Source organism: Portunus trituberculatus, chromosome 40, assembly GCF_017591435.1.
Source record: "Portunus trituberculatus isolate SZX2019 chromosome 40, ASM1759143v1, whole genome shotgun sequence".
Classification (NCBI taxonomy): domain Eukaryota; kingdom Metazoa; phylum Arthropoda; class Malacostraca; order Decapoda; family Portunidae; genus Portunus; species Portunus trituberculatus.
The window spans coordinates 28,242,812-28,270,311 of NC_059294.1; the positions used below are offsets into that span (position 1 = coordinate 28,242,812).

General features: G+C 43.8%; 1 protein-coding gene across 37 annotated transcripts in view; it reads left to right on the top strand.

Annotated features, from left to right (window-relative positions):
* Positions 1-27,500, top strand: part of LOC123516083 (titin-like) — a 562,881-nt gene that overhangs the window by 404,370 nt on the left and 131,011 nt on the right. For 28 of the 37 annotated variants that reach the window (XM_045275142.1, XM_045275145.1, XM_045275141.1 and 25 more), the window contains 2 exons: positions 17,697-17,832; positions 20,127-20,159. In XM_045275142.1, coding sequence (XP_045131077.1) covers positions 17,697-17,832; positions 20,127-20,159 — 169 coding nt within the window. Of the gene's footprint in view, positions 1-1,731; positions 1,820-5,636; positions 5,773-7,820; positions 7,842-10,181; positions 10,257-10,590; positions 10,725-17,696; positions 17,833-20,126; positions 20,160-27,500 lie in introns of those variants that run through there. The other 9 variants (XM_045275171.1, XM_045275164.1, XM_045275173.1 and 6 more) reach the window with 3 other exon arrangements.

Consider the following 27,500-nt stretch of genomic DNA (forward strand, 5'->3'; position numbering starts at 1 on the left):
AGAGAGAGAGAGCAAATCTATAGAAAAGATGAAAACGAATGAGACGGAAAAAGAGAAAGAGGAGGAGGAGGAGGAGGAGGAGGAGGAGGAGGAGGAGGAGGAGGAGGAGGAGGAGGAGGAATACATACATAGGAATACATAGGTCGCTCGTCTGACCTATGATGAGGTTACTCCTTTATTGTACTACATCTGCAGAAACTATATACTCTGTAGGAGGCAAGGATAGAACAGAAGAGGAGGAGGAGAGAAAGAGTAGGAAGAGTAGGAAGAGTAGGAGAAGTAGGAGGAGGAGAAGGAACTGTAGGAGTAGGAGACGGATGAAGAGAAAGAGGAGTAAGAGGAAAAGGAGGAAGAGAAGAGGAATAGAGAGGAAGACACATGGAACGGTCGAAAGAAGGAAGAAAATTTAAAACAACAGCAAACCTTTTCTGTGTGTGTGTGTGTGTGTGTGTGTGTGTGTGTGTGTGTGTGTGTGTGTGTGTGTGTGTGTGTGTGTGTGTGTGTGTGTGTGGCAGCGGTGGATAAGGGAGAGATCAAGCCAAAATCTCGCAACGTCTCATTAACAGATCTTGTAGCACCTCACTGTCTCTCTCCCTCAGATAATATCACAGGTGAGGGATGGAGAGGAGATGGTACTCGCGAAAGGAAGGGAAGGGAAGGGAGAGGGGGGAAGGAAAGTGAGACTACGAGAGTGTGAAGTAGAAATTGAGGGAAAAAAGGGAAGAGAGGAGGTGGTTGATACAGTATGAAGAGGAGAGAAATGCTAAGAAAATGAGGTGAAGGAAGAGAAGAGAGAGAGAATGAGTGTGAATTAGAAAATGAAGTAAAGAGAGTACAGGAGTGAATCTTTGGTGTTGCGAGTGTAAGGAGAGAAGAAAAGTAAAGGAAAGTACCAGGAAGGGAATGTGAGAATAGATGGAGAGATGAAAGGAGTGTGAGAAAAGATGGGAGAGTTTGGGAAAGCGAATAGTTAGAAGGGAGGGAAGAGAATAATAAGCTTGACAGGGAAGGCTGGATGGTAGAGAGAGGAGGGAACGTGCAGCTCAGAATTGAAGGTCAAGTGATGGAATTTGTGTCGAAATAGAATATGTAAAAATAATGTTGTTTTCATGTATGTTTTTTTAAGGTTTTTATCTATCATTATGGAGTCTTACAATTTATCTCTCAGTTTACATTTTTCTGTCACTAGTCTTTGTCTGTCTCTCAATCTGTCTGTCTGCCTGCATGCCTGGCAATCTGTCTGTCTTTTGTTTTTGTCTGTCGAGCTTCCTATTTGTCAGTCTGTCTATTAGTCAGTCTCACATTCTCACACCAAGAGGTCACACTTTTAAAGAGCATCGGTCAAGAATGAAAACATACGTAAAATATAAAGCAATGTTATAGATTTTAGTGGTATTGAAAGTTAGCTGGTAGTTGTAAGGTAGCTCTATGTGTCTTGTAAGTGGTGATATCCGTTTGTTTTCATTTTCTTGCTATATTCTCATTATTTCCTTTTCATCGTAACTTTTTTATTTTTTTTCAGTTATCTTTATTTTTCTTTTAGTATGATTATAAAGTGTTCATGTCCCCACAAGTTATATCAAACTTGTCATTGAAAATATTCTCACCCGTAGTACATTCAGTAACAGATTCATTCATGTGCGTGACCATTCAGGTTTCACACAACTCATAATTAGCATAGACGTGTATCATGATGTTGCGCAGCGCCTCACCCTGCTCTCCTCCCCACAGCGGGTAGTGCCAGCCCCAGCCTAGGACGCAAGGACTACCGAAAGATCACCTACGAACCCTCGTCCTCTCCGCAGCGGCGCCCTCACAGGTAAGCCAAGCCGTCACCTTCACCACACCTTGATTTTCTCTTTGTGTGTATTAAATAGACCGACATGTGGCAACGGAAAAAAATAATGCATAAAAAATAGAGAAAAAAAATGTATAGTTGTAATGCTGTCCCGAAAAGTAACTAGAGTAGAACAAGTGAAACAGAAGCCAGGTTAGTTTGCCTGTAGTTCTTCGCTGGCTAAGGAAATGTACTCCTCGTATCCTCCTTCCTTTACATTCCATTGTTAGTCTGGCCTTTGTGTTCTCACTTTCATAATGTTTAACCTCTTCAGTACCACGACACATTTCCATATTCATTCAGTTTACTATAAGGTGATTGTATACAGCTTCAGAAACTCATGTGGGAAATCAAAATAGTGACGACTCTACCTATTAATCCTCTGACCTCCATAGAGCCTTTTTAATGTCAATAAAATAGTCTAATTGTCCACAAATCTCAAGGTAAAAATGTGTCCCAGTATTGAAGGGGTTAAGTGCAATGATATGAGGAGGATGTGTCTTGGTCTTCTCCAGGGATTTCTTCTTCGAGTTTCATTCATTAGTGACCTTGCCTTGGTGATAACGTTGACTTGCTTAAGCGTTTTGAAGTGTCAGGACAGCGGTCATGCATATTACATTGAATCTTTCAGTGCCTTGGTATATACTTTTTTTTCATGGTGTGCGTACATATATGTTGATAATAATAGTAGCAGTCGCGGTGATGATGCTACCAAAAGATGTCAGTATTTAGTAGTAGTAGTAGTAGTAGTAGTAGTAGTAGTAGTAGTAGTAGTAGTAGTAGTAGTAGTAGAAACAGTAGCAGTAGTAGTAGCAGCAGCAGCAGTGGTAGTAGTGGTAGCAGTGGTAGCAGCAGCAGTAGCAGCAGCAGAAACAGTAGCAGTGGTAGCAGAAACAGTGGTAGCAGCAGCAGCAGTAGCAGTGGTAGTGGTGGTGGTGGTAGCAGTGCAGGCAGTGGTAGCAGCAGCAGCAGCAGCAGTAGTAGCAGTAGTAGTAGTAGTAGTAGAGGTTGAAGTAGTTCATCAATCATAATAAGACTACAGCAGTAATAATAGAAGCAGTAGCAGTAGCAGTAATAGCAGTATCAGTAACAGTAGTAGTAGAAGTAGTAGTAGTAGTAGTAGTAGTAGTAGTAGTAGTAGTAGTAGTAGAAGTTCTAGTTGTACATCAATGATAATAACACTAAAGCAGTAATGATAGTAGTAGTAGTAGTAGTAGTAGTAGTAGTAGCAGTAGTGGTAGCAGTAACAGTAGCAGTAGCAATAATAGCAACCCATGAGAAGCGGGAGCAGCAGCAACAGCAACAGCAGTGGCTAATGGCCCCTAACACCTGCGGTCGCTTTCCTTCACTGTGACTCTCTGTGCCTCACCCGCCTCTCATTCCACCGCCACATTCCTTCTCTCCAACACGCCGCGTCGGTGCCTCAGACCACGCTGAAAGAGACACGCGGTGAGAGAAAGAGAGAGAGAGAGAGAGAACCTGCCCCACTGTTTTTGTTTAGCAGCAGGGCCAGGGCGTCCTTAACCTTCCCCGTACGTCTTCACCTCAGCTTAGGAAGGGAACGTCCATTAGATCACCGCATTCCTCAGTCGTGAGTGGGAGAGACGGGACGAGAAAGGAGAGAGAGAGAGAGGGAGAGAGAGAGGGAAAGTGAGAGAGGAAGAGGAGGAAGTCGTGTTGTCTTACGCAAAGTCCTGTTTGTGTTGTTGGGGTTGGTCAGGTGTTGTGACGAGGGAGGGAGAGAGAGAGTTTAAGGTTTCTTGTCTCTTATGTCACACTGGTTGTTCTTCAGCTAAATTTGGTGTTGAAGGGAAATAAGACGAGGAGGAAGAGGAGGAGGAGTAGGACGAGGAGAAAGAGGAAGAGGAGGAGAAGGAGAAGGAGGAGGAAGAGGAGGAGGAAGAGTAGTTGTAGTAGTAGGAGGAGGAAATGAAGCTTCTTTCTTCCTCTCTGGTAAGTCAGAGGGAGAGTTAGTCTCTTGAGTTCTATATTTATAGTTTGTGAGTCAGTGGCTGGCTGCTTAACATCCTTCCTCCTCCTCCTTCTCCTCCTCCTCTCTCTTCTTCTTCCTCTTCTCCTCTTCGCCAATACGCTTGCCTCGAGGTGTCGGTGTGTGCTCAGCCTCTATTTGTCTGTCAGTCAAGCGATTTGTTCCGTTCTTGAATTTGTCAGTCTTTTCGCTTCGTCTTGTGTTGCCTTCCGTCCATTTGTCGCGTCTGTCACTCGGCTAATGCGTTGAGAGGGAGGCAGACCAAGGTGATCCAGTGCCGCTATTGAGGGCTATTGTTGAGTCTCGGTTAGAATATTACAGTTTCTTTATTTTGTATGTGTATTAGTGTGTTTCACGTATTTATATTTTACAGTTTTTGTTTGATACGTGGATACATTGCTGTTTTTTTATTTTATTTCTATTTTCCACTTAAAAATATGATAGTATAAGAGAATAATGAAAGCTGCGAGAAGATAACAGTTCTACACGTATGACTACTTACATTTAACCCTTGAGTACCATGACGCGTTCCCATATTCATTCTGCCTACTATTTGGTGGTTTTGGACAGCTCCAGAAACTTATATATGGATTGAAATAGTGAAGACTGTGGCCATTTATCTTTTGACCTCCATAGACTCTTCCTAATATCAATAAAATGGTCTAATTGTACATAAATCTCTAAGTAAAGATGTGTCCCAGTATTGAAGCAGTTAATTATGTTTATTGTAACTATTTTCCATCTTTCATTTTCATCCATAAATTTCCCTCATCTTTTTCTCCGTTTCCATTAGTGTTATTAGTACTTCCATTCTCTTCGATATTCGTTCTCGTATCATTGATTTTCTTGTTAGTAGCAGATATATCACCGAAGCAAGTACGTTTTTCTTGTTACCGTTGTTGTTGTTTTGCATCTCAATCGTTCACCTGTACTCCACCTGGTCATCTCCCCCACACCACCACTTCAAGCACGTCTCTAACCACACTCCTATCGCTCTGACATCCCCGCTCCTCCCTTGCAAACCTAAACTGTCCCGTTCATACTTTTGCCATCTCTCCCTTTCCCATGATTAACCTGCCCCATCAGTCACCTGCACCTTCCTTCACCCTGCCTACCTGTGTACAACGCCTCCCCATACGTTACCCTTCATTCTCTGCCCCGCCCCGCCCTGCCCTCGCCCTCCCTCGACAACTTAACAGCATTCCATTTCTCACTTCCTACCGCCCCGCCACGCACTGCCCCGCCGCGTCCGTCTGCACAGCACTGGTTTATATAACATGACACGGCCACACCTGCAAGCTATACCGCCATCAATGCAGTTTTCATGTCTTACCTTCGCCCTGGGCTTCTGTGTCTCTCCAACGTCCTACATTACTGTTCTGTACAGCTGCACTCTTCTCTTAAAGGTTAAACTGTATGTGATGTTTACTTTTTTTAATTACAATCGTTCTCTATCTAAATTGCTTCACACTCCATTCATCCGTTACCAATACCTTTTGATTCTCCGTCTATCCTCAACTCCCATTACAGTTCTCCCCCTTTTGTGTGTGTACGTATACCCCATTTATCATACAGGGCCAGGAAGTAGGCAGGCATGTTTCGTACAGGCTAAACCACGTGTAGTCTTGATGATTTCCTGCAGTTTCCCTTATTTTGCTCCTATTCTTGTTCTGATGAGTAGCTCTCCATTTCTCTTGACACCCTCATACAATGACAAGTTCGTTCCTTCATGTTAGTTTCCTCCCATCGTCCCTCGGCTCCCCACCGCCCAACCCTCCATCATGCCGCTCATTCCCGCCACTCTTGCAGGAGAACATCTCGGCGCCGTCAATCGAGGAGAGCTTTGCCTGGAAGGACGCCAACGTGGACAAGGTGGCCCGCTCCCCCACCTCCACGCTGCCCAAGGTTCAGAACCCGACCGTCACCCTCCTGCAGAAGAAACGAGGTCAGTGTGGCTCTTATACTGTTTGGATTCGTGTGTGTGTGTGTGTGTGTGTGTGTGTGTGTGTGTGTGTGTGTGTGTGTGTGTGTGTGTGTGGGTGTTATTTTACTTATTTATTTATTTATTTATTCATTTATCTATTTACTTGCTTATTTGCCTAATTATGTGTGTGTTTAAGGCTGGATTTCATATTTATTTCACTGTTGGGTTTATTACATCTTATTTGGTGTTGATTTCTAGTCTTATTGTTGACATTTTGTGTGTGTGTTTTTATATGTATGTGTGAGTGTGTGTGTGTGTGTGTGTGTGTGTGTGTGTGTGTGTGTGTGTGTGTGTGTGTGTGTGTGTGTGTGTGTGTGTGTGTGTGTGTGTGTGTGTGTCTGTCTGTCTGTCTGTCTGTCTGTGTGTCTGTGGGTGTGTGTTATCTTAAAAAGTGATGTCCCCAAATGTTTCTTTATTTAAACTCTCAACCCCACCTACCCCCTGTCCCTGAGTGGCCCCCTGGCAGCAGTGTGAGGGACTGGGGAGGAAAGGCTGGGGATAGGGCAGCGAGGTGTCTATTTAGTAAAGCCTTCGTTGTTCTCTTCCCCGACCTTCCTCCCTTTGACTTGCATTTGGTAAGTTCTCCCACGGGTCACTAAATAATTAACTCTATACAACTGAGTACAAGGAGAAACATGCAAGAGAGTCAGTTAAAGAAAAAGGTGCCACTATTTTAACGTTCGTCATTCATTTTTCTCATAAAGTATCCCATTTTTTTCTCTCCATTTGCGTTGATTTTATTGTTTTAATGTGTGGTGAAGCAGGCCAGGAGCATATGAAAGAGGATAAAAAGAAAAAAATAACGAACATAAGCCCTTAACTACAGAAAAGTCATTCTATACTGAAAGAAAAGCTTTTATGTTTTTTTTTTATTTTTAGCGTCAAAGATCAAGTTTTAAGCATAGATATATATAGTATTTCTACTTTTAATTTTCACTCCAGGCAAACGATACATTGCTTTCCCTGAGTCATGTGTGCCAGATGCAGTACAAGTGCCACCTGTGTCTCTTCCCTTGTGTTGAGTACAGCTCGAGTCCTGCTGTGTTCTGTCTGAGTCACGTATTGAGTGTCAATGTGCACATCGGCCGTGCTTTACGAGGACCGATCTTGTATAGTCACGATGAGGGAGTCACGTGACATTGACCTCATCATATTGATCTCCACTCTTGTTAGTTAACCTCATGTGCTTCCTTGTACTCCCCGTCCCTTCACGTCACCTTGTCCCGTGTCCCACCATTAACCCACCCCTTGCCCTCCCTCGTACCCTCTTCTCTCTCCTCATTTTGTCTATCACGCATCTTATTGAAATTATTAAGAATTCCTGACACTGAGGTAAGGTGCCGCTAGGTCCTGTGTGTGTGTGTGTGTGTGTGTGTGTGTGTGTGTGTGTGTGTGTGTGTGTGTGTGTGTGCGTGGTTTAGCATTAGCATGATGAAATTAGGGCGTAGTCAAAATCATGTAGATCCTTTCTAAAATTAAGCTGCAATGCCTTGATTGGTTGATTGATACGAATAAGACTAAAGTTGAATTCTGGTTGCATATTGTAATACAGTCACAAGTAGATCACTGGATTTGCATTGGCTATATTCTATGTATACATCACAACTTTAATGTTAAGGAAATTTGAGTAACTATAAGGTACTGGTAAACAAAAGATATATTGGCTTGATTACCTGATTGTGTGCATTGTCCCAGTAAAGTTAAGAGTTCACCTGCCCAATTTGATTATGTTAATAGAGCGATGATTCTGAGCCACTCATAATTAAACTCTCTCGTTGAGCTCTCATTCTTATACATAAAAGTTTACGTCAACGCAGAAAGTTAACGTAAAACTGTGAAACAATATCAAGTAGATGTAATGCTTGAGGTGCAAAGGATTGGGCTCAGAATGGTCGGTCGTCACTTGTGTAAGCACTGGTGGAGCAGCACTCAGGTAACTTGCTCACCGACTCCTCACTTATACCTGCCAAAGATCAATTGGCCTAAATCGACCATGATTTTTTCCTCAGATGAACCGCATTCGACCTCAGGTAAAGCCATGAGAAAATTCCACCGTCCCCACCACACCTTCTCTCTTCCCTTCCCTCCAGTTGTCTCTCCTCTCGTCTGTCTGTCTGTCTATCCACCTGTCTACTTGTCTGTCTCCCCGGCACGCTGGGTCTGAACGGGGCTCTGATGGGCCGCTGCCACTCTCGCTGCTGACGGGGCCTGAAACTTGTTAAATCCACTCTCCAAAGTTTGATTGAAAAATGCCACGCTCATCATAGGGTGAGAGGCGAATATATAGAGTTGACTGCACGAGACGAGTTTCAGACCCTGAGATCAGAGTCCCCACAAGCTTGAAGCCACACGAGCCAACCAGTCCTATCCTCAAGAGGCTGCCAAGCAAAGAACTCGAGGAGGACACTGGCTGCGTGTGGCTTCATGCGTCACTGTTGTACATATGGATTGCTCTCGTGACACAATTCCCGAAGGGCGGCTGGGTGGTAGAAGGACCCGAGAGGCGGTGCGTTGCCGTGCCTTCCCGTGCTTACCTAACACTGCACGGGACTGACGGGCCGCGGTGTACATAACGTGATAGTCATTCCAGCAGGCTAACAAGGGGCTGTTGTGGAGGCATGTGGTTGGATTGTTCATTAACACTTGTTACTTGTGTATACATGAATGCAGTGATGTAAATATGTGCATATGAATAGTACTCGTAGTTGATACTGTTTTGATAGAGAGATTGTGCAGTAAGTCTCTAGACACAGTAAGACACAGATATGTTCAGACATATTAGTGAAACGTAATGTTAGCTGGAGATCTTATTGTGTTTTAGATGCATATTAATTAATGTAAGTAGTTTCAGATTCTGATACTGCACATATTCAGTTATTACATTACCGTTACCATTTTGTATTTTTACCTTATATATGATGTAGAACACTTAATGAGTCCACCGAACACCGCCACCCCGCGAGGCGCCGCTAAGTTGTCAGTAAAGGGCGAGGCAGCAATCCGTACCTACACGCCCCAGACCCTTCCTCCCTCCCTCTTCTGTAGTGTGTGGCGTGTCGCTGTGGTGTGCACGAGCTGGGCGTAGACGCTGTCCCTTGGCCTATTCAAAGGTGTGGCTGTCCCCGCCGCTCGGCCGCTGGTGCCCTTAGTCGTCCAGGAACACACTGTGAGTGCCTGGTGCTCTGTGGCGGCGGCCGGGCAAGGTGGCAGCCGGGCGGAGGAGGGGCGGCTGCACGCTTCGCTTAGGGCGGTTCAGTTGGCGGCCATGGTAGTTCCGGCGGCAAAATTCTACTATTGTTTTCGGTTGTATGTTTTGGAATGACCTCTTTATGTGTTCTGTTTCGCATTGGATTGGTGACCGTGAGATGTAGATGGATATCTTTACAGACATATTTTTCTTTTACCTCTTACTCAGTTTTTCTTTTATCAGTTTTCGAATGAGTATTTCGAAATGGTTTTGTTTTGCGTCGTTCATTCCTGCATCTGTCATTCCAATCAGTTTGCGAATGGCGGGATTTTTGTTTGGCGTAGTTTTCCCATCAATTACTGCCGATGAATTGTGGAGCCGCAAAACTAAAAGGTGCATTCAGGTTGGTTATTCTCTGCTGTAATTCCAGGAAAAAAAATGTCTAAAGGAAGAGTGCAAACTGACCACTCTTTACTTCTTTTACTTCACCACAGTCTTTTATGCCCATACCAATATTATGCTCTTTGGTTTACGTTAATTTCAAAGGCAGTGGAGGAGGAAGATGAGCTCCAACACACATAGGAATAAGTTACTCTTGTAGTTCTCGTCCCGGCGAGGATGAAGGCGAGTCCACCGTCTCGCCCTCGCTCTTTGCATAAGTCTGTCCTAAACTCCCGCCGCCGGACCGTCACATTACGATGCTAATTCAAGACGTGGAGTATTACCCACAGGAGCTGCAAGATGTGTCCCCTTATACACACACACACACACACACACACACACACACACACACACACACACACACACACACACACACACACACACACACACACACACAGACATGAAAGGCCTAATTTAGCTCGCACTTTTTTGTACATATTCTTGAAAACTCCGCACTGTTCTTGCACCTTTTTATTTGTTTCTATAAATAAATCACAACGGCTCCTTCAAAATTTGCTTCTAAAACTATATTAGTGGTGTAAACGTAAGTAATTATCATGTCCATTAGAAAACAAAATTTGATGTTATAGTAAAGAATTAATATAATACAGAATCAATAAGCAACTTTTCCTCAAGTTCAAGATCACTCTAATCATTGAGTCTAAGATATATAGAGAGAATACGAAGCTTGAGTGAGGAAGGCGTGAGTGTGATCAGTGCGTGACCTAACACTGTCTTGCAGAGGGACAGATTCCCGGCAAGCGACCTGAGTACCTGAAACCTGATGACGGACCCAAGTATCGGCCAGACGACAAGCGTGAGTATGCCCTGCCCTTGTACTGCGCCGCCCTCAAGATGCCTTCATGCACCCTGGCGCAGATGTGTGCCAATCTGAGGCTCATGAAGACTCAATTAACTTAGCTCAAGATCCCTTCAAGTGTTTAACGTCAACATTAGACTTCATTAAGTTTATATAAAGTGTCAAGTTTCATAAGTAGGTCTCTTCACTTATCACAAATACTCTTACTGTAATCCAAATTATTACTGACTTAGTTTTGAAGGTTTTGATTAGTCATTTTTGTTAAAGGTAATCGTGCATTTAAGGTAATTGGAAAACCTGGCCACAGTGTTCACCATTGCCTCCCTTTCAGTGTACGTCATCAAGAGAGAGTACGAGAGTGAGGAGGAGGGGGGTGAGGGCCGCCGCTTTGCCGTGCTGGGCCCCAAGAAGGTGACGGGGGTCGGGCCTACCACAAAGGATGGCGTGCCCACCACCCTCAAGTCGGTATGTCCTCACCACACCTCGCCACTCATTGCTTCCTCACCACACCTCACTACTCACGGCGACTCTCACTGACAATCTACTTTGACGTTAACAATGGCGAAACCACGCAACCACCACCACCACCACCACCACCACCACCACCACAGACCACACGACACAACTTTAACTCCTTGACTACCTTCCCTCGACACGTCACTCTCTCCATGACTTACCACACTGATCCTGGACTCCACACACAAGTAGCAAACCACCATCATGCCACAGGACACCGCTCTCGACTGCCCTTCCTTGAGACATCACGCAACGTTTACCGCCCACCACGTTCTTATCATCGCTTCCTGACGCTACACACACTACGCACAGCTTTCCATTCAGACACACGTCAACACATGTACGTTACACCACTCCTTGATATCTCAACCATGAACACAGCACCTTTACTGCTTCTCTCGTAACACACCAGGTCACACAACTATCACTTTCACAACACCGCTGATAAAACCTCATTTATTACAGCCTCCCACTTCATCACACTTATCACCACCGTCATTACAAGCCGCCAAAACCTCACCAATGGAGCATCATAACACCATTTAACACTCAGTAACACAAGAAACCACTCGGTCTGTCACCCAATCTGTCACTCTCTTGTCCATCTCCATTAATCGTAAGTATGGCAGCGTAACCTTGCTTGGCTGTGGACTAGTGAGGCCTAAGCACTGCCCGCGTAGCATAGAGAAGCTGCTGCTGCTGCTTGGTTACTTAACTGCCCCGCGGCGCCGCCAGAGTGTGTCCCTGGCTGGCTGGCCCGTGAGAGGCAGAGGTAGTGAGCTGCTCCTAGTGCGCCGGGCTGCTGGGATGTCCTTAGAGAGAGAGAGAGAGAGAGAGAGAGAGAGAAGGGAAGGGCGAGATAGAGAATTCTGAAACTCTTTGCTCTCTCAACACGACTATTTTCAAAGCCCACAACGAAGACTGATAAAGTTTCTGAGATATTTTTTTTTTGTCTTGATGATAATGTAGAGCTCTTATTAATCTGCCAATATAAAAGTAATAAGCAGCTAATAAATCACGTATAACTTTAACTGGAAACTTTTGAAAATAGCGAAGGTTTGTATGTATTTCAGAAAATGGGCCAGAGAGAGAGAGAGAGAGAGAGAGAGAGAGAGCATTAGTTTGTGTATATAGAAATGTTTATGGATTTATTTTCAGTGTGTGTGTGTGTGTGTGTGTGTGTGTGTGTGTTTATGCGGCGTAGTTGTCTTTTTACACTGTTACGTTCTGTTTCCGTCCTGTGTTTTCATGCTGCCTTGTAGGATAGACTCAAGATATTCAAACTGATGAAACTCAAAGGCTTCAAGGTGAGTGTCCCGCGTCCTGTTCTCTGTGTGTGTCGCCTCGCATCACTGACACCTTCACCAAATAACAACGCAAGACTCAACTCTTCTACAGGATAACTCATACAAATATTTTAGTGTACCAATGAAAGTAACACAGACATAGAAAACAAGAATAAAAGTTTAAATGTATAACTCGTATATGTTTGGTGGAAGAGATGTAAAATAGAGAAAATAGTTCTGAATACAGATTTAAGTAATTTTTCCTTTTCATTATCATTGTTGGAAGATGAACAGATAGTAGAAATTATCATGAATGTGTGTTTGAATAGCTATTTTGCATATTCATCAGGTAAAATAGTTAAAAACAACTCTAAACATATTATTTATTTATTTATTTATTTATTATCATTTATGAAAGGAATACAAAATAATGCCAAATACTATAATTATTGCACCACTGAAAAGTTAGACACAACCATGATATTAACTGGAGCATAACTTCCTTCCCCTCAGGGCGTGAAGTCAGAGCATCAGGGCGAGTGGTACAAGAGGATGTTCGACTCACTGCACAAAATAAAAGATGGTAAGTGTACAACTACACAAAGAGAAGTGTTGGGCGAATAGAGCCTTAGGGAAACAGAACTTCACTGAGGACATGAGGGGAGGCAGTCACTGATGATTACATTAGGACATTATCAATACAGAAACTCGAGTAATCCTGTCTTTTTAAACCGTAGTTAGTCTAATACTACATACATGAGAAGGACCCAAGGATGATGCAAATACCAAAGATCTATTCACTCCAATTAGTTCAGTTAGTCAGTATTTGGGTATGTTTGGTATTACTGTACATTATAGAGGTGGATATAGACTAGCTTTATGAAGATTTAGGCTATATTGGGACACAGGAGGAAGTGAATGTATGTTTTCGTGTGTGTGTGTTAGTGTGTGTGGGTGTGGGTGTGGGCGTGGGTGGAAAGGTGTGTCCCAGATTCAAGGTTGGGAGATACACTGAGAAAGTCCTGTTTTTCTGAGTAATTAAAAAGCAAGGTGAGGTGGGCGTGCAGGTGCGCCTCGTGTGCTGGGAACAAAGGCGAAGTGTGAAGCAGGTGTAGAAAATGAGGAACGTGCTCAGTCTTTTCAATGACTCGGGAAATCAAAGTTTTCTCTATAACCATCATTGTTAGTTTTGTGACTGGATGTTCTGTTAGATGTCAGGATTAACATAGGTGTCCGTTATAGTAATGAATAACACGGTAGCTCTTTGTGTGTGTGTGTGTGTGTGTGTGTGTGTGTGTGTGTGTGTGTGTATATTAGCACTTGTGTACGAATGCGATTGTAATGCATGTGTACATAAATGGTACACACATTGCGTGATATACACAGACGGAATATTCACTACGGTGTGTGTGTGTGTGTGTGTGTGTGTGTGTGTGTGTGTGTGTGTGTGTGTGTGTGTGTGTGTGTGTGTGTGTGTGTGTACAGCCATAAAAAAAAATAAATCGACGCGTGTTAAAGGATGACATGCAAGAGGTAAAAGGTCAGAATATCAAGAAAGTCGTTACCCTTTCACTTAAACTCATTTTATAACGAACACTCGCATGTTTTCCTGAATAAGTTTTACAATTTCCCATCAAATAAATTTATATTCTAAAACACTCTATACAGTATACTTTGACTTACAGGAGAGGAATCGATTCACTTGGTGCCTTACACGGAGCCCCTTAATCCTCTCATCCCCTTTGCCTTTAGAGTTGCAAATTTCCCCTGCATATTCATGAAGATAGAGCGAAAAGAGTGACGCAATGCAAATGAGACGATGAGGCTTAACGGCACAGACTGTGTTGGAAATCCTCTTTATCTGTTGCCTATTGCTTTCTTTTCATGGAAGAATACTTTTTTGTTGTTGGCTGCACGTGTGTGTGTGTGTGTGTGTGTGTGTGTGTGTGTGTGTGTGTGTGTGTGTGTGTGTTAAGGGCATTGCATATAGCTCTATAGGGAATGATATCTTTCCACCACATAGTTATAGAGGGAGATATTTTATTCCTCCCATGTAATTATAGAGGAAGGTCTGCACTTTATTCTCACCCCAATCAGTCCTTGGCAAAACAGAGGTACTTCTGAGACATCTGAATATTGCACTTCACACCAATAATTAACTCATGTCTCCCATACCTGTATCTTAAGACAAGTACAGATGGCAGTGTGCGTGTGTCTGTTTGTGTTCGTTTGTGTATACGTGTGTGAGTGCGTGTGCGTGTAATAATATGTTCACCCCCAGATCCCAAACACTGTTGATACAATCTCCTTTCCACGAACACGATATATAAGAGTATATGTTTTGCTTTAGGATTCACTAATGTGCTTTGTCTCATCAGCTCTGTCACAGTAACTTTTGTGCTTCCCTGACGACACGAGAATATTTTGACTCTGCCACTGAATGAAGCTGCCTTGCGCCGGTTAATGGTTTCTCTACTCCTATCTTGTTTGGAAACGTAATGTACACTGACTTGATTCTTCTTTAAATAATGCTGAGGTTCTGGATTATCAATATGAATGTAATCTGGCCCTAAAGAATTATGTAATGGTTTTAATGGATATAATGCGAATCTACTGTTTGTTTCTACCCATTCACTTCAATTTGGCTCATTCTTTTCAATCAAGTAATGGTTTTAGTGGGTATAAAAACGAATCTAGTGTTTGTTTCTACCTATTCACTTCAATTTGGCTCATTCTTTCTAATTAATGGTTACACTCACATGTTTTCTTATTGTGTAGCCATCTCCAAACAACTTGCTTCCTTGTTATAATTACTCGCAAAGATTACATACATTACATCTCTAAGTGCTGCGAGTTGCAATATATGACAGTGAGTTAAAGATGAGAGTAAGTCTTCTATTAACAGGGAAGTATCGAGGCATTTGCTCCCTTTGTAGAGAACCAGCCCTCAAGTTACTCTATTTTTTTATCTTTTAATTTTTTTGCCTTTGACTGGCCCTCTTTCCTATATACATAAAAAGTAAATAAATTAAATCAGTCAGTGGGAGCATCCGTCATCTCTAGTGTTTACATGTCGCCGCGTCAGGTGAAGAAGTTACTGACTGTGGCACACTTGATGAGACACAGCATACATCGATGTGACTCTTGATATTGATGTTGAGGCACTGCACTTCACCTTACCTTAGTCCCAAGCATCTCTGAGTGTGTATAGCATATATAAGCGTGTGCTCTTTACCTTTCAGACGACCACTTCATCATCAAATATAAAGTTCCCAGAGGTATCACTGCAAAAATAGCGTAACTGGTGCTTTCCAATGGGTTTCTCTCTCTCTCTCTCTCTCTCTCTCTCTCTCTCTCTCTCTCTCTCTCTCTCTCTCTCTCTCTCTCTCTCTCTCTCTCTCTTTGCTATAGTATTGCATACCCTAGAAAAAATGTCTCTCTCTCTCTCTCTCTCTCTCTCTCTCTCTCTCTCTCTCTCTCTCTCTCTCTCTCTCTCTCTCTCTCTCTCTCTCTCTCTCTCTCTCTCTCTCTCTCTCTCTCTCTCTCTCTCTCTCTCTCTCTCTCTCTCTCTCTCTCTCTCTCTCTCTCTCTCTCTCTCTCTCTCTCTCTCTTTCTCTTTCTCTCTTTCTCTCTCTCTCTCTCTCTCTCTCTGCTTGTGCAATGGGAGGAGGCATTTTACACACAAGGGAGTATTTTCTATTTAATTTTCCTTTCCTTTGCATAACACAATTTCAGTTACTGTTGTATTATTTTAAGTATTATTGTATATATTTTTCTTTACGATAAGTTTTGTACTGAGTATGATTTTTATTTTCTCTGTCTGTCTGTCTGTCTGTCCGTCTCTCTCTCTCTCTCTCTCTCTCTCTCTCTCTCTCTTGAATGGTGATTTTATTTACTATGTATTTTTTTCATGTTTATTTTTTTTTTTCATTTTTTGAGGGAAACTTGGCTGAACATGCTTCTCTTTGGTATCAATAATGTCTCATGCTTCCCTTTGGTATCTCTAATGTCTCTCTCTCTCTCTCTCTCTCTCTCTCTCTCTCTCTCTCTCTCTCTCTCTCTCTCTCTCTCTCTCTCTCTCTGTCTCTGTCTCTTTCTCTCTCTCCTTACACCTTCAGTTCCTCACATTAATCGGGCTCTAATTCGGTTCCCACTCTCTCTCAATTACCTTTCAGACTCACCTAGGTATAAATTCAGGCAAAGTCGAGGTACATGAACACGTATTTTTTTATTTCATTATATCTGGAGCTGGAGATAAGGGTTCTTTTTTCCCCTCCTCGACTCCTTTTTATCTTTACTAATACCTTGTCCTATTATTATTATTTTTCCTTTAAATATATCTTCCCCCAATCTCTCGTTCTCCCTCCCTATCAGTCTCTCCGTGCATGGTGTCCTCAATCCCTCCCTGATTTTCTGACCTTTAGATCTATGCTCATGAGATCTTTGCAGCTTTTAAATGCAGCTGATTCTGTCTACCTATAGATTTGTTCAGATTTACGTACTAGTGTTTTCTCCATTGTTGTTGCAGATTATTATTAGTAGTATTGATTCTTACTGCAGTTATTTTCTTATCCTAGTTATGAGTCGTAATATTATTCAGGACAATGTACCTGTGTTTTTTATGATACAATAGTTTTCTTTTAGCTTTATTTAGGTTAGTCCGATGTTACGTTTCGTCAGTGAGTTTATTTAGTGTGTTTGGTTTATTACGAGACCAAGTTTTCCTCCTCTTGGTTATGTGATCATGACGTTCAAACTTGCTTCCTTTTCCCCTGTTTGTCTGGCGCGTGACTCTGAAAGGCGCGGTGTGAGATACCTTAAAGATGTAAATATCCTTATGATGAAAGGCAAAGGTGAGAATAATCACTGCTCTTCATGGTATACCTTCCCACCTTCAGTGCCGCGCGCCAGGCTATTACTTATGCTTTATCTTGCTGTATGCGTGAATGGCTGCCCCGTGTGGAGGATGCAAAGAATAAAGGCGTGCGTCTCACAACTACTACTGAACAATTTAAATGTGATTCCTTTCTCGAAAAGCCACCAAGACAATGTCAGGGTCCGCCAACACTCCCTCGACGAAAAGTTGGTCGGCGTGCTAAAATTTGTAAACAAAAACAAATTGGAATTCAGGAACAGCACAAAACTTTCATCTCAGAGGAATTAAACTCTCTCTGTTCTCTTTAAAAATAAATCTCCGCCTTTCCTGTGTATCTCTGTCGGGGCAGCCGCGGGGCACTGGGCGGGGCCGCATGTGTCGCCGCACCGCTGTTGCTAATGCTGCTGCCGCCGCCTCCCCGGTGGTCTGCCTGTGGGCTTGGGCTGTAGTGGTGGACAATTTATTTTTGACGTACGGAAACTAACCTGCAGCATTGCGTGTGCTTAGAATGTAAAACTAATCCATTATTATAAGTTTATAAGTTCTTAGCATAAATAATTTAAGTTATTATAAAGTTATAATGTAAAGTAATGATATCCAGGACTGATACTTTTATGTAACGTGAATGTACTGCTTCAAATCATTAATCACTGTATTGCTATGTCACTGTGGACATCAAGTAACGTAAAAGAGTATCAGCAACACAGCAGCAAAGAAAGTCTTCAGCTGGTGCACACTTCTCACGCCCTGCTTCCCCAGCCCGGTATGGCGGCTACATGTCCGAGCCGGAGGGGTACGACTCAGACATTGGTGGTGGCACCCTGCGGTACGCCACGGTGGACCGCCGTCGCGGACCCCAGTATGAGGCAGACCCCATGACCTCCAGTCTCCCTAGGTAAGTTTGACCCTTGACTCTCCCTGTGGAGCAGCGGAAACAAGGCCGCCGCGCCATACCGCCTCACCCCAGACACTGCTCGCCCACCCTCCACTGTAGCCATCCACACCAGTGACAAGTAGTGTGTGCAGCTTGCGTAGACTAGTGGGTTGGGTAGTGAGTGACTTGTCCTCATGGCCACTGCTACTAATAATGTGACATGTAAATTTGAAGCTTAGTGTAGCTGAAGATAAACTGATAACTTGTAAAACTTGCAAAACCAATGTGTGATGTAGTTTTGAAGCTTTTTAGATATAATAGCTAGATGGAGATAGATATTGACAGTTTTAATGCCTCACTTGAGACGACCGATACCTCGTGAATGTGAGACCTTTCAAATAGGAGAGTGCAGAGATGATGTGGTGTGCAAGCTTTGGGAGGCTTCGGTGGTGGATAGTTTTCAAGCTTTACCAGGTATGAAAGATAAATGGACGGAGACACTGATAGTTTTTGAGAGTGACAGGGAATCGTGGTGAATGTGAGACTTGTGAAATGGAAGTGCGCATAGATGTGGCAGTGTGCAGGATTTGGGGGCTTCTGATGAGGTGGTTATAGCGGTGGTGGTAGTGGTGGTGTAGTTGGGCTGCTCAATGCCGTAGAGTTTAACAATGGATGGGAAAGTGGTTCATGGGAGTCTTGATGAGGAAAAGTTGTCCCCCTGAGGCCGTGCAGTGACAGTAACAACAGTGTAGCTCGCTTAGTGGTGCAATAAATTAATTCACCCCAGGCTCTGTAATAACACTTGTCGGCCAGCCAGTCGATTAATTTTCCCAGACGCTCCAGTATGCATAATATTAGCAAACCAGCTAATAGGTTAATTTCCTCAGGCTGTGCAACTTAAGTGACACTGTAGCACACAACACCACACCACACCACACCACACCACACCACAAAACACCACAAAGCACAACAAAGCACCACACCACACCACACCACACCACACCAAATCACACCACACCACGCTACTCCACACCACACCACACCACACCACACCACACCAAGCACCACACCACAAAACACCACAGCACCACAAAGCACACACCACACCACACCAAATCACACCAAACCACACCACACCACACCACACCACACCACACCACACCACACCACAACACAGCATACCGCACCATACCACAGGGTACATGCTACACCTCATGTAGAGTGGCTCATCTTTAAGTATACAATGCAGCACGTTATCAATATATTCTAGTACACTGTTCTGGCACACTAATTACATTGCTACACTACTGCACACCTTCCCATGCATCCCACCCACACCACTACTTTGCAATCCCTCACATGTATTTCACAAAATTATTTATCTTGATGCAATTAGTATGATCTGGCATGACTGTATTGTGTATAATGCAATGAGTAGTGCGAGTGGCGCCTGTGTGTGTTTTGATATACTACCTTTGGTATTCATTTGTGCTTGTTAACGTAAATACTCCTGTAGCTAATGGATTGTGTGAATGCGTGTGTATTCATCCCTCAGTAGGGTTGAGTGGTGTGGTCTTGTTGCATACGGAAGGAGAGAGCGACGGGCCACGCCGGGTACAAGCTGCTCAGTCAGGCACCTCTTGACCTCGCGCGCCTTATTGAACTATTGAGCGAGGACTGACAAAAAATAACCACAGTAATTTTCATTTAACGTTTACAGTAATACTAATTGAGGGTTGCTTAAAGTTTAACTTGTGACTCACTCACGTTATTGATTAAAGAAAACTTTCACCAATTCGAAACCTTCGGTAATGAGGATTCTTATTGATCAAAATAGTCAAGTCTTCCTATCCATTCAATAAAGTAGTCTGTATGTCTGAATACTTACTTATAAAAAAAATCATTATTTTCGAAATCTATTGATTATAAATCCTGATCATTTGATTCTTACTAATCAAAACCCGTAATCATTATATATATATATATATATATATATATATATATATATATATATATATATATATATATATATATATATATATATATTCTGATAATATTTTCATGATTTTCGATATTTATTGACGAGAAACCCTCATCGTTCAAGATTCCATCATCACTTTGCATTGTTATCGAGCAAACACCGCAGACACGGCAATTTCCATGTATTGTGCCAAGTTACGTGGCTATTCGCGAGTTACTGAAAGCAAGTTAAGGTGTGGCCCGCCGCGTCCCTCCAGAGCGCACTTGTAGGAGGCGGTGGTGGTGTTGGTGGAGTGTGGCGCGCTGCTAATGCTTCCACTCACCTTTGCCAACAGAGAGTGCCTGATCGACCTGGACCCGTACGACAGGTAGGTGTCCCTTCACTACCTATCACCATCCACACTCTCCTCTTCCACGGGGACGAACAGAGCGCATGACTTCTGTTCACTATTTTGATGATGTAGCATAGGACCATTTTTTAATAGAGATCAGGGATTTTTTATGGTGTATTCTATTACTACATAACTCCTTGTAGCGATATGCTCTATGTATGGATGAATCTATCTTTTTATTTTCTATCTATATGGTTCACGAAACGGGAACGTGTGTCTCAGTGTTCCTCCTTTGAAATTTCTTGGATAAATTCAACAGTATATTACATCTCCACGTACCGATGTGCTCTATTTATGGGTGCATTTTTTTTTTTTTTTTCCGTAGCTTTATGAGTTTCGCGAGACGGGAAAGTGTCTGCCAGTGTTCCTCCTCCACAGTGCTCGCTTTTTGTACTGACGGATCTAGTCGTGTCCTTACTTTTCCCTTGTTATATTCTCGCTTCGTCAGCAGAGCGAGTTTATAGGCGTTTCTGAAATGATGGCTGCGTTATGTAACCCGGCTAATTTCCCACTATGTTCACCTAGAGAGAGAGAGAGAGAGAGAGTAGTGTATGTATGTGTGTGTGTGTGTGTGTGTGTGTGTGTGTGTGTGTGTGTGTGAGAGAGAGAGGAGAGAGTTGTGTGTGTGTGTGTGTGTGTGTGTGTGTGGCCGGGTGGGTGGGTAATGCAGATAAGTTACTCCTCAGAGCGAGAAATTCACCTCACAGCAAGTCTGGCACCGCCCCTCCAAACCCCTCCCAGCTCCTCCTTTCATTACTCCTTGAATCCCTCCCCCCCTCCTCTTCTCTCACGCCACTCCCACCCCGATGTCTCTCTACCTCTCTTCATCCCACCACCACTTATTGCTCCACAGTCTCCCTGCCACTCCACTCCTCCCTCTTACCTCAGCTTTCCTTCCCATCATCCTTTCCCTTCACTCTCTCAGTCACCGCCACTCCCTGCGCATTATCAAAACATGGACACGCCGCATTGTCTGCTTCACCATTGTACGCCTCCTGTGGTGTTTTTCAAGCCTTTAAAAAGAGTTTGGGTCTGTCTTAAGCCAGTATTCTAAAGCACTGGTCTCTCTCACCACCGCACTATTTTTCAAAGGTCACAGTTAGCCGGGGTTCTCATGTGTGTTTCTCCTGCTCATAATGCAAAAACAATCATATAATTCCGTCACTGCAAGCATTAAAAAAAAAAAACGTAAAAATCTGTGCATTTACATTAACATACCTTTTTGAATGTAGTCGACGTGTGGCACGGAATTGTCTCAAAATATGGTCTTTAATGATTGTTAGTTAGGGGCAGCCGTGGTGCAGTGAAACCATGCGTGCTTTGGGGTCCGAGGGGTCTCCACGCACACGGGTTCGAATCCTGTCCACGGTCCGAGTGTAGGTTGGGCTTCCTCACTCGGGGCAACGGTTTCCTAGCGGGTGGGCTTTGAGATAGGAGTTACCCCGAAAAGTAACCCCGTTTAGCCCATAAATTCTCGTGTAAAGTCCACATGGTATAAATAAAATAAAAAAAGTTCCCGTTCCGTCTTGTTCTCTGTGTCTCTCGTCGGGCGGTGGAGGACACGGGAGCTGTCTGGTGGCTAGTGATATTTACATAGGTCATCATCTGTCCTCTTAGTGCAGCTCCTGGCGACGGTTGCAATCCCGGGATAAAAACTGGTTCGTTCGTTGAAGTAAGAGAGAGAGAGAGAGAGAGAGGGAGGGAGGTAAGAAGAACTAATTTAAATCTCATAAAGGGGGAAGAGGAGAGAAAGGGATGGAGGGAGAAACAAAATAAGAAGTAAAAGAGGGGAGAGGGAGAGACGGAAGGGAGAGAACATGCATAGGAGGGAAAGAGAAGGTGAACGAAAGAAATGAGAGAGAGAGAGAGAGAGAGAGAGAGAGAGAGAGAGAGAGAGAGAGAGAGAGAGAGAGAGAGAGAGAGAGAGAGATCATGTTTCCTCACTTGAGTATATGTATGACTGGAAGGGAAAAGAGCGTTGTGGAAAAGGAAGGAGAGTGGGAGGGAGGGAGGAAAGGATGGAGGAAAGGGAGGAAAGAAGGACGGTATAGTGGACGTGTATAAAAGAGATAGAGGAAGGGAGGGAGGACCATAAAGATAGAGAGAAAAGGGGAGGAGGAAATGGAGGAGGGAGGAGAGAAAAGGGGAGGAGGAAACGGAGGAGGGACGAGAGCTTGATTTCTATTATGTCGAGAGAGAGAGAGAGAGAGAGAGAGAGAGAGAGAGAGAGAGAGAGAGAGAGAGAGAGAGAGAGAGAGAGAGAGAGAGAGTAAATTGTAAGAAAGGTTTGTTCTCATGACCTAGGGAATGAGAGAGAGAGAGAGAGAGAGAGAGAGAGAGAGAGAGAGAGAGAGTAAAGGTTAGTTGACGTTAATTGGAAAGAGAGAGAGAGAGAGAGAGAGAGAGAGAGAGAGAGAGAGAGAGAACCATTAAACAGACGGAGAAACAGATAAACACTGATAAACAGACATGGAAAAATAGACAGACAGAGATGGAAAAAGACAAACAAATAGACAAACTGACAGATAGACAATCACTGACTCGCTGACCGACTGACAGAGAGAGAGAGAGAGAGAGAGAGAGAGAGAGAGAGAGAGAGAGAGGGGGGAAATACTGGTTCGGTTTAGAGGAGTTGATTGTGGGAGAGAAAAGTGAGTTGATGGGAAGGGGGAGGGGCAAACAGAGAGAGGGAGAGAGAGAGAGAGAGGGGAGTTAGGTGGGAGGGACAGGCAGGGAAGCTGTTTACGTGCTTGTTGTGGTGCGGAGTGTGTTGTCACCTTCCGTCTCTCTTCTCCTTTCAATTAACTGACACGAACGTACACGGCTGGTTGCCAACTCACCAACTCACCAACTCACCCGCGTGGCCGAGGCAGAATTAATCACCTCCTCGTCAGGTCAGTAAAGGTATCATGCACTCAGTAGGTTACCCGTGGCCGCTGGAGTGTGTGTGAGGTTCTTGCAGAGTGTTCAGTGGCTTGCTCTGTCCCTGCTCAGTGTCTGTGGGCATCATGAAGCGTGGTGTGTCCCCTAAGGCCCGGCAGGAGGCGTCCTTGGGGAGGTAGGTGGGTGTTGTGTAACCTGGTGAGGCCGGTATAAGGTTAGGACACTGTTGATTAAGTTCATGATTCTGTTCCCTTGTTTTTGTTACTGTGTTTTGGTGTTTTGTGATGAGTTGGTGAGTGGTTCAACTGGGAGGGTTGTTCCATTATGTGTTTGCTTCTTAGTTCGTGGCCCTGTTTCCTTGTTTTTTTTCTTCTTCCGTGGTGTTTTGTTATAATATAGAGAGGGAGTCGACTGGAAGATTGCTTCACTGGGTGCTTTAAACGCATTGCTAAACACTGCCTCTTATCCTTTTCATTTCACAGGTTTTGTGGATTTCATAGCGTGTTGTCATAAATGTAGTAATAGTTTCATGCGCATTCTACATTACCGGTTGGGAAAATACGCGAGCACTACTGATCATCCCTGTGACATTTGAGAACAATCTGGACGAGAGATTAAAGCATTATTGTGTCTTGAATTAATGTTGCTTTTACTTGCGTGCTTTATTGCTATTTTGTTTTGTAACCCAGTGACTGTTTAGACTGCTCAATACTTCTAAATGCTAATGTGTAATATCAGAATACATTTTTGAAAGGTATCACTGGCAGCGAAGGAAAGGGTAGGGTACTTCAAAATTCTCAGGACTAGTAGTTTTATTCACATTCAGTAAAGTCGTCTTTTATTGAAATGAACGAAAAGGCTTATCATGTACCATCAGTCAGTGTTAATAGTGTTTCTGTAAAGTTACACAAATATATCGTGGTAAGAGTCAGCGATGGGTATTGATTGGAATTACAAAACAAGGCTGCGTCGATGTCTCTGTTGTCTCTGCCGTGTTCGTGTTGACCCAGAGTTGTTCCCGTGTTTGTTTTGCTGCAGAATGTCGAAACGTGACGCGAGGTGAGGCGAGATGACACGGGATGAGGCAAGGCGAGGTGAGAGGTGAAAATTTGTTCCACCTTTATAACTGTCCCTTTATTTTGATCTAAGAGAGGCACTGACAGAGAGCAACAAAATTTATATGTGAGAGATAAACACACAATAAGGTGCCACTACCAAATGGGAAAAGGGAAGAATATAGAAAAGGCTGTGTGTGTGTGTGTGTGTGTGTGTGTGTGTGTGTGTGTGTGTGTGTGTGTGTGTGTGTGTGTGTGTGTGTGTGTGTGTGTGTGTGTGTGTGTGTGTTGGGCGGTGAGTTCCTATGAAGTGGAGGCCAATCAGGGCCGTGTCATGTATCTACTTTACGGTCCCGTTGGGCGAGGCCACCGTGACCACCACCACCACCACCATCTCTCGTCACGGTGAACAGAGGGCAATGGTCACTTAATGTACGACCATTGCCTGTGTCACGACCGTAAATATTTCAGCCATCCTCATTTTATGGCGTGAATTTATCGCAGTACATACTCACACACATAGGTAACGGGAGGGAGTTGAGATGAGGGGGGAGAGGGAGGAGAGGAGAGAGGAGGGTGTGTGAAAGCTTTAAAGTTCACGGGGGAAAATATTCAGGTGACATGCACAACACAACGCAGCACAGACTCATTACACGCCACCAATACCACCAACACCCTCACACAGAACACTTCATTACTTTTTTTTTTCCGTTTCGAGATAGTCGTGTAAATAACGTTTGGAATTGTGAAAGTGTTCGACTGTGACTTATCCTCCCTCTCCCTCCCACTCTCTATCTCCCTCCCACTGTCTCTCTCTTTCCACGTCTCCCTCCCCTATTCCTCTCCCGTCTCTGCCCTCCTGCCTTCCTCCAGCTCTGAATAACATGGTGGGATGGAGAATATTATGCCCAGCCTTTTGTTCTGACGTTGTAATGCTCGTTGCCGGGCCGCTGTGCCGGTGTGACGCGCACTGAGGGGCCTGTTACCTAGCTACTCAAGAGAGAAAGAGAGAGAGAGAGAGAGAGAGAGACTGGGGAGAGGATACAAGGAAGCTGTAATGTCTGTGTGTATTGGGGGGGTGAGTGTGGGCTGTGCATGTGTCTGCCTCTCTGTCTGTCAGTGTCTGTGTTTGGTTTATTTATTCATATCTATAAGTATGTTTACTTGATTATTCCATTTCTCTCTCTCTCTCTCTCTCTCTCTCTCTCTCTCTCTCTCTCTCTCTCTCTCTCTCTCTCTCTCTCTCTCTCTCTCTCTCTTAAAGGGCGCTCAGTGATGCTCCTCGCGGTATCATGGCCATTAATAGTCGTGTGTATATATATATATATATATATATATATATATATATATATATATATATATATATATATATATATATATATAGATAGATAGATAGATAGATAGATAAATAAATAAATAGATAAATAAATAAATAAATAAATAAATAAATATATATATATATATATATATATATATATATATATATATATATATATATATATATATATATATAAAATGAGAGAGAGAGAGAGGTGGGAGGGGAGGAATTAACAAACGAAGAAAGAAATGAAGCAATGGCAGCCAATGTGAGTGAAACAGCACGAAGACAAGAGGGAGAAAGCGCGGCTCGCGGTGCCCGGGAAGCCTTAGACACTCCCACGGATTGTCAATCGGTGCCTCGCCGGGCCAGACGCTGGTCGGCGCCACGTGGAGTGTGTGCGACAGACGCGCTCAAGCGGGCCGCAGCCCCTCACCTCCGGTCTTGCTAGACCAGATCAGCGCTCTCTATCGTCATAATTTCAGCTTAGAAATTACAAGATAATGACAGGGAGCGAGGCAGCTAATGATGCCCGCTGAGTGAGTGAGTCCTCGACGTCAATCGTGTAAAAAGCCAGTGATTCTGTGCGTTGTGTTGGTGAGCTGGTCCAAAAACCTGGAGAATGTCTTAATTAAGGTCACCTTGCCCTCACGTGGGTGGAGGGGAGACACCGCCGGCATTGCGTCCCCTCACCTCACCTTACTTCCTTCCTTCCTTTACTTCCTTCACCTCCCTGACCTACTTTGCCCTTTCCTCAGCATTCTCTCGACCTGGCCTGTCTTCCTGTTGCTCCACCTCCCTTACGTCACCCAGCGGGACTTTATCTCTCGCTCTGCCATGCCTTTGAAATACTGCGGGATGATTACCGTGATCGCCGCGTTATCACCGTTTGTTTAGCCGATAGTGGGAGGCCCAGTTATCTTGTACCCGTGGCGGGGAGGCCGCCTCGTATTGTAGCCTGGTAGTGAAGGACAGTGTGGCATTATATACCCGAGGCAGGAAAGAAACGTGGCAGTGCTGGCCAGAGGTGCGGAAAGGACAGTGCCTGTGGGAGGAGGGAAGCGTGACCAGTACGTGACGTGAGGCTGAACGAATGTCACTGTCACGGAGAGTGTCAGAGTATCTATACGTCATTCAAGGAATGTGTCAATGTAACTTGGTGAAGTGCAGTGCCGTCAAGATCACGTGTACTGGTGTGCTGACATAGGGAAGCGTGGCAAAATGTGGCGCAATTGAGTCACTGGAAAAGAAAATAATAATAAGGGGCGGTGTATTAAAATGAACTCAAGAACATAAGAAAATCAAGGAAGCTACAAGAATCCATCAAGGCTACACGTGCCTACACATGAAATAGATACATATTTCCCCTTATCATCCGCATCCATATAGTTCTACCTAGGGCATAGGGTGTATGTATACTGGTGTGAGACCTACGTGAGGACATTGCTGTCAAGCTGTAAAGAGTACAGGAATGTAAAGACAGCCGAAAGTAATAACACCTTAACTGGAGAGAGAGTGAGAGCGGCGCCGCCCTGACTGGGACTGACTGAATGAACATGCCATTGTAAAGGTGCCATTTTGGTCTGGGATGGAGGGAGAGAGTGCCAGTGCCAATGTGGTCAGTGGTGATTAATGGTGGAGAGAGTGCCACGTGGATGAGTGGTAGCGGAAGTTGCAGAGTGCCGTGCTGACCACCAAGTGCCATTTCAATCTCACTTTTGTGCCGCCACGAAGATACAGATACTGATTCATCTCGTCATGGAGTTTGAAGAAGTTCTCGCTATTTTTGACAGCTTGGACCTGCCTGGGTGAGTGAGTGAGTGAGTGAGCGAGTGAGTGAGTGAGTGAGTGAGCAATACAAGATGTAGAGAAAAGACCGCCAGCTCATTATTAATATCATTACTATTGTGATTAATACTATTATCATTGTTGTTTTTATTCTTATTGTTGTTATCATTGTTATCGTTATTGTTACTATTATTGTTATTATTTTTACTATTATTATTATTATTATTATTATTATTATTATTATTATTATTATCCTTAATATCATCATCATTA